At 36.1% G+C, this 7,827-nt stretch overlaps 1 protein-coding gene across 3 annotated transcripts; it reads right to left on the minus strand.

Moving 5' to 3' along the window:
* On the minus strand, positions 505-3,589 carry LOC109710575. Of its 3 annotated transcripts, none has more exons than XM_020233271.1 (2): positions 3,321-3,589; positions 505-2,208 (listed from the first exon to the last, which is right to left on the minus strand). In XM_020233271.1, the coding sequence occupies exon 2, from the start codon at positions 1,945-1,947 to the stop codon at positions 757-759; it is 1,191 nt and encodes a 396-aa protein (XP_020088860.1). In that variant the 5' UTR covers positions 1,948-2,208; positions 3,321-3,589; the 3' UTR covers positions 505-756. The 3 variants fall into 3 exon arrangements, with proteins under 3 accessions (XP_020088860.1, XP_020088858.1, XP_020088859.1); XM_020233269.1 differs by having other exon boundaries at positions 505-2,217; XM_020233270.1 differs by having other exon boundaries at positions 505-2,217; positions 3,317-3,589.

Here is a 7,827-nt window from a genome sequence, read left to right on the forward strand (position 1 = left end):
ATTAATGCTTGCTATCAAACATCCCACTATATCAGCATCAAATCATGCCAATGGCAATTTCCACAAGCTTTAACAAACTTGCTAAAATGAAAAAAAAAAAAAAAAGGGGTCAAAGTCAAGGGAGGAGGGAGGGGAGTGATTCAATTAATCTGAAAATAAGAAAAGGAAGGGCAGTCAGCCAACTATGGTCATGAAAAAGCAGGAGACTAGCAAGCAGACAACAATATCCAGCCTCAATCCAGCCAACTGCCATGATGGAGCTTCCTTCCAGCAGCCAGACAAGACTTCTTTCCACTTGAGTTATCTTTAAGCAGCCAGATAAGATTTCTTTTACATCAAAAATACAACACAGCCAAGACAGAAAAGACTACCACCACCTTAGTACCTTTCCAGTCCACCAAAGCCTGTGTACAGCTCAACTCTCAAACAAACATTTGTCCTCAGTGTTAATTAACACTTTACTACACCAACAAAGTATTTTCGCTAAGATATTAAGACCTAATGTATTCAGAGGATCTCCAATTCTCCCATGTATTTTAACCTCAAAAAGACTTAAACTTATTCGAAAAGATAATAATCGATACGATGCTTAAAAAGAGAAGCTTTACACAAAACCTTTTAATTACCACAAAACTGTTATCATTAATTAGAGAAAAGGAAAACAAAAAAAAAAAAAGGAAAAAAAAATTAAGACAGAGAGAAGCTAAACTTTTAAAAAAGGAGGGCAAAAACACAGGCGATTCTTTTTTCCTTTTCTTAGTATCTAGGAACTTCTCTAAGAGGGAGCATGGGCTTGGAAGCCGAGGGCGAAGAACCGGAGGGGGGCGAGCCGATGCGAAGGGCCCCAACGCCGCGGGGGAAGCCCGCGTCCTCGGTATCTGCGCCGGCGGCCTCGTCCCTGATCATGGACCGGAATGATATCGAGCCACGCTTTGCGGAAGCATCTGAGTTTCTCGCGTCATCGCGGTTGCCTTGGTTGGCGATTAGTGATACACCATCGTAGTAATAGTCATCGTAGGGCACTAGATCGGCCATTTCTCGATTATGCCCGAGGTCCCGTAATGCCAAGGAATCAGCAACAGGGTAGTACACCAAGAATACGATTCCGACCACCATGCAAGATAGCATTAGAATAAAGGCGAGGAAGACGATAGTCTCATAAGACACATTGCCCGGTCGGGGTAAAACAGAAAACCCTAGCAAGAGGACGCGGAACGAAGGGAGGAGGAGCACCGACGAGATTAGCCAGTAGACCCTTCTTCTCAAACCCTTGTTGATGACAAAGTACAACATCCGCGATCCAACGCAAGCCACATAGCTGATTAAGAGAGTGTAGAAAAGCCCTAGCAAGATAGTGCTGAGCAACGGATAAGTGCAAATAATATCGTCTTGCCCCAGAAAATATGATCTTGTGAAGTACTTGGCCATTTTCGTTCTCCCTTCACTGTTCTCCTTGTTAATGAATGTGGGCCCGAAAAAAACAATGAGAGTTTGAATGACTAGGACCGGAACGCCGAACAGCAAGGTGTAACCGATGGTTCTTTTGTTCCATCGGGGGCTTAGAGTGCCCGATTCCCTCTTCTGTAACGAAGCATGGAGAAGAAACCCTAGTGACAGAAAGATGCAGGGCTCCGCAAACCCTAGATTGGATATAATGTAGGCCTTGCAGACATCCTTCTGCCATAGTAAGCTAGAAAAGAGCCTCTTTTTGAGGAAAGTAAGCCTAACAGCCTCCCCCAAAGTCCACCAGATTGCGATTAAAATTAGGGCAATGCGGGTGACCCAAGGCCCATTAAAATAACCGAGCTGGAGAAGGGCCCCTCTTTGGATCCTTATGTGGAAGTAGCCACACTGGAAGATGCATAGTAGGCTGAGAATGATGAAGAGAACGCCGAGAGTAACGGTGGCAAGGCCGAACGCATCGGCAACTAATCTGGTCAGGGGCATTACCCAAAGAACCGATTCCACGCATGCTCTGTGCTAGCATGGATACCAGAATGGGCCCACAAATACCGCAACCAATACTGGCTCCCCAATTGTGTAAAGCTTTGTATGCACCTCAATCCTTCTGAAGAATCAAAAGCAAGGATGGTCGGCAAAATAGCAATATACCCCCGCCGAGCTCATTGCTTATGGCAAAACAATGGACACTGTTGTTTACCAACTACCAGCCACAAGCACTTCGCAGGGGCATTACAGCTTTCCAATCTATTGCACCTAAGAAATTTTTACAGATTAAGGTCGGTAAGTATGGAAAAGGAAAAAGAAGCAGAAAAAAGTAAAATGTCACAATGTTGAAACGAAAGAGCAGTGCAGTTCATGAAGAGGCAACAACAAATTAATTCGAAGATTCGCAAAGCAGCAAACAATGATAATGCGCTAGCTAGCATTGAAGACGCCTAAAACGACAAGTGCGAATTGAATTATGGAAAGTGCTAGGAATTGCACGAGGGGCAAACAGCTGACCATTTCGAATGCTTAAAAAATTTATTCGCTCCCCGACAAACATTGTTCACTAGCACGAGAAAAGAGCCACATATCCGACAAATTTGCCAACCCTAATAGCTTAGAAACGACAGAGCGGAGAATTGCCTTCCACACCTCGTCGCCAACCATATCCGCACTAATGTGCGACTGTAATTGGCACGATAGCGAACCACGGAAAAAGCAACTCCATAGTAATTGCGACACTAGCAAAAAGAGAATTGGCCACTGGATCAAAAATACAAACAGATAATCAGCATTTAATATGAGAACTTCCACTGATTCCAATGAGATCTACGAGCGGCAGCGAAGTATATGATTCCAGAGCCCAAAGCCCACAGATATGACAGAAGAGTTTGAACTTAACAAAATCAATCACATAAACAACACAATACTCTAGCAAAACATGACTTCAAGTGACAAACAACTCAAACTTTACTCAACAAGTTCACTGAATCACACTCTCCGCTGCCGAATCAAGCCACAAGCATCCCTATATCACAAGCAATCACTCATACTACCGCAATTAGCCAAATTTAGTTAAGATATAACCGAAAAAAACTCAATTTTTAACTAAATTTCTCACAAAAAAGATCAACCCTTCGTCTTCAGGACAAAAAGGTTCCCCCCAATTAGGCACATAACCATCCAAACACAACGAAGAGATATTATACGTCGAATATCACCATGAAATGGTAAAAGATACGGATTATCATGAAAACATAAAGGAACAAACGATCAGAAGATCACGAACCTTGAGAAATAGAGAGAGAGAGAGAGAGAGAGAGAGAGGGAGGGAGAGAGGGAGAGAGAGAGAGATCAAAGCAAGCACCCACACCGGATCGGATCCCCAGGGGCGGCGGAGAGAACCCTAGTCCGGAGCAATCGAGGCGGAAACCCCAACCGAGTACGGCGAAATCGGGCTCCAACGGGACCTCCCGCAACGACGAAGCAGCTCGATCCCCTCCGGATCTCCGATCCCCACCCTCCTCGACCCTATCGACCAAACCCTAGAATCGCACTGCGAGTGTGTGAACGAGAGAGAGGGAGGAGGGAGAGAGAGAGAGGAGTACGAGAGAGGGGAGAGGCAGAGAGAGAGAGAGAGAGAGAGGGAGTGGAAACAGAACGAAAGAGAGAAGAGAGGTTGCTGACAGGCTGTCACCAGCTGTCCCGACGAGAGATGTCCGAGCCTACTAATGCCAGGCAGGGGAGAGGGGGGGAAAGGGCGTGGGCCCGAGCCTCGGAATTCGCATCCGAGCCTACGTGGCACACCCCCCGGAGCACCCCGCCCACGCGTGCCCGTTCGCGGTTTACGGCTCGCCCCGGTCACCCGAATTTACGATCCTGCCCCCGGGTCGATCAGAACCGTCCGTCCGGTGGGCAGGAACAGGGTGTTAATTCTAGTTTATATTTATATATACATTACATATTAGAGTTCGGCTGCGTTGCTGCTGTTAAGCACTAAATACTTTGTGCTTATAAGTTTTTCAACGTTATATTTAATTCTTTTGATTATTTTTATTCATTAGATTATATTATTTAACTGACTATTTCAATCCTAGGGACCACTACTGTCATAACCACACAACCCTTTATCCAAGTGCCGAGACGTCGAGATACCAATATCTTAATATTTTTAAAAATATGAAAGTTTAATTGTACATATATCTATATTATATATAAAAACGTATAGAAATTATTATAATGACAGATGGAATAAAAAAATAAAATAATATTTTCTACGAACAATTATTATCAGATTTATTAGAATTTGAAAAATATATAAAAACATTCCATGCATATTTAACTATACTATACTTGAAAGCGTGTAAAAAATCTTACAATAACATGTAGGGCCTGTTTGGCCTAGCTTATAAAAAGTGATTTTTGATAAATTGATTTTGATTAAAAACTGTAGAGCGTTTGGCGGAATTTAGATAAAAGTGACTTTTCTGAAGTTATTTTAAAAAACTGTTTGAAAATTTTTTTTTGATGTTTGCATAAATTAATATTTTTATTAAATTTTATTTTAAAATAATTTAAAATTTAAATTTAAATTTGAATTAAAATTAAAATTTTTAAATTTCAAAATTTAAATATGATATTGTAATTTAAAAAATATTTAAGAATTTAAAAATTTAAACTTTAAAAATAATTATGAAATTTAAAATTAAAAAATAAAATTTAATTAAAAGTATAATATAATATGAATTTTGAATTAAAAATTTTAATATAAAAATTTAAGACATTAAAATGAAAATTCAACTTTTATTTTAGAATTAAAATTAAAATTTAAATTAAATTTAATTTGAAATTTACAATTTAAAATTTTAAATGTAAAATATAATAAATTAATACTGAATTTAAAATATAAAATATTAATATTAAAAATATAATTATAAATTATTAAATTTCAAATAATTTAAAATTAAAATTAAAATTAAAATTTGATTTAAACTAATTATGAAATATTAAAATTTGAGAATAGTTTAATAATTATAAATAGCCGCTTTTAAAAAATTCAAATTTTATAATTTTGAAGATTAAACATTTAATTTAAATTTAAAATTTTGTAAATTTTAAAATTAATAAAAATTTAAATTAAAATTTGAAATTTTGAAAATTTAAAAGATTTAAATTTTAAATTTTAAATTTTAAATTTTAAAATCTAAAATTTGAGATTTGAAATTTAAAATTTAAATTTAAAATTTAAAGTTTGAAATCTATTTTTTAAAATTTAAAATTTAAAATTTAAAAGTTAAAATTTAAAAATTTAAAAATGAATCTTAAAATTAAAATTAAATTTAAATATTGAAATTAAAATAAAAATAAAAATTTGAAGTTCAAATCCAAAATCAGAATCAGAGTTCAAGAAACAATTTTTTTCTGCTTCTGATTCTGCGCCTTCAAAATCAATTTTTTGATTCTAAAAAGCAGAATCAGATTTTAAAAATGAGTTGCCAAATCCTCTAATAGAATAAAAAGAAAGAATAAAAGAATATTCATTTGGTATTTAATCTTGAAATTTAATAAAAAAATTTTAATTTAAGAATAATATTAAATAACAGTGTTTAAAAGGATAAAATTATCTTAATACTATCTACTAATATTTTAGTTTTTATATTAATTTTTTATTGATTGCAACCAACAATCAAATTTAAAATTTTAATTCCAAATATATATTTTTAAATTTTAATCTTATATAATTTAAATTTATATTTATGAAAATTTTAAATGAAAATTAAAATTTGAGTTTAAATCATTTAACTAAAGTAAATCAAAAATAAATTTTGATTTTTGAATTAAAAATGAATTAAAATTTTTGTATTTTAGTTTAAAATACATAAATTTTGAATTTATCAGAATTGAAAAACATACAGAAATATTCAATATAAATTTAAAAAAAAAAGTAAAACTATATAATTATTGTTGGAGCAACCCTGTAAATTTGAATGAGTATTTTTGAGTAAATATAATATACAAATGCATGTTGATAAGAGATAATTATTATAATAATTATGACTTGTATTTATACGTACAAGCAACTAGTTATTATTATTAATATATATTATTATTCAAATTCATTTTTAGCGGATATAATTATAAAAATATAACATTTCCTGTATATCTACATACGAATTTGCTTTCAAAAAAAAAGTATGGGGAAAACTTCAAATACCCTCTTTGTGGTTTCACTTTTTCTCACTTTAGTATCCTGTGGTTAAAAGTGTATCAAGTTAGTACCCTGTGGTTTCGCACTTTCTTACTTTAGTATCATGTGGTTTAAAGTGTATCAAGTTAGTAACCTGTGGTTTCGCACTTTCTCACTTTTGTACCCTGTAGTTTAATATTTCATTAAGAGAAAAATAAAACCACAGAGTACTAATTTGATACAAAAATAAAACCATATGGTACTAACTTGATACAAAAATAAAAACATAGAGTACTAACTTGATACACTTTAAACCACAGGATATCAAAGTGAGAAAGTACAAAACCACAGAGTACTAACTTGATACACTTTAAATCACAAGACACTAAAGTGAAAAGTTATGAAACTATAGGGAGATTTTCTGAAGTTTTCCCAAACATATATAAATATAAATATGAATATAATTTTGTCAAAATCCGATTATATTCAACTGTTCTTACGCCTACTTAGGAATGGCGGATCGTGAATTGTGGTAAGTATCTGGGCTTTTTAGTAATTTCGCAGCGCTCGTCCTGCGTGGGGCCCGCCGCAGTTCGACGGGAGATTTACGGTGCGGACGTATGGAGAGCTTTATGCGGGACGAAAACGAAAGGCCAGGATGATGGATGCGCGGATGATCTGCGGCGGTCGTGACGCGTCGCATAGGAACTTTCGTACGAGTCTACGTACGCGACGCTGCGCGGGCACCTGGTTCCAGCGGTGACCGGATACAGCCGGTGCACGTAGGGGCTGGCGGGAATAACGGAACAACGAGGCGGGGCGAAATTACGAAACTACCCCCTACCTGAGTTCTCGTTCGGTGTCGCGGCAAAAAGTGGCGGGCCCCGTGAATATTTTGGTTGCGATCACTGCCGTTCGTTTTCGATCGAACGTACGGCAGATTCGATCTCCGATTCGCCCGTCTTGTCTCCGGTGAAGGAAAAATTTTAGAATGCAACGGTTATATCGGTGATGTGGCGTAATAAATCGATCAAATATCTCCTTTTGGAGATATATATTTTATCATTATCGTAAACAAATATTTTTATTATATTTTTGTTTGAAAAGAAGGAATGCGATTGGCTCGTTATCGATGATGTGGTGCAAGTGTGATAGTGTAGAATTCCTCCCAATGAAAAGGATTCGATGCAACCATGTCGCTGGAAAATTTGTACAAATCCAAAACCAAATTTGGCGATTAAATTTATCTCTTTAAAATATATATATATATATATAGAGAGAGAGAGAGAGAGAGTGAGAGAGAGAGAGTCCGGTTTTGGTGCTTGTAAAAGCATCAAGCACTTGGTGCTTATAAATTTTTACCGTTAGATCAACGCTTTTAATCATTTTCATCCGTTAGATTATACTATTCAACCAACTAACCACTCAACCCTAGGGGGCCCACATCATCCTAACTGCACATCTCTTAATTCAAGGGCCGAAAACTTACAAGCACCAATGCAGTTAGGATGATGTGGGCCCCCTAGGGTTGAGTGGTTAGTTGGTTGAATAGTATAATCTAATGGTTGAAAATGATCCGGAGAGTAGATCTAACTATAAAAAACTTACAAGCACCAAGTGCTTGGTGCTTTTACAAGCACCATAGCTGGACTCTATATATATATATAGAGGAGAGAGAGAGATAGGCTGGT

The sequence above is a fragment of the Ananas comosus genome, linkage group 5, assembly GCF_001540865.1.
Source record: "Ananas comosus cultivar F153 linkage group 5, ASM154086v1, whole genome shotgun sequence".
NCBI classification, from domain to species: domain Eukaryota; kingdom Viridiplantae; phylum Streptophyta; class Magnoliopsida; order Poales; family Bromeliaceae; genus Ananas; species Ananas comosus.

Coding starts and splice junctions, on each gene's coding strand:
- LOC109710575 (XM_020233271.1), bottom strand. CDS start 1,947: ATGCCCCTGACCAGATTAGTTGCCGATGCGTTCGGCCTTGCCACCGTT.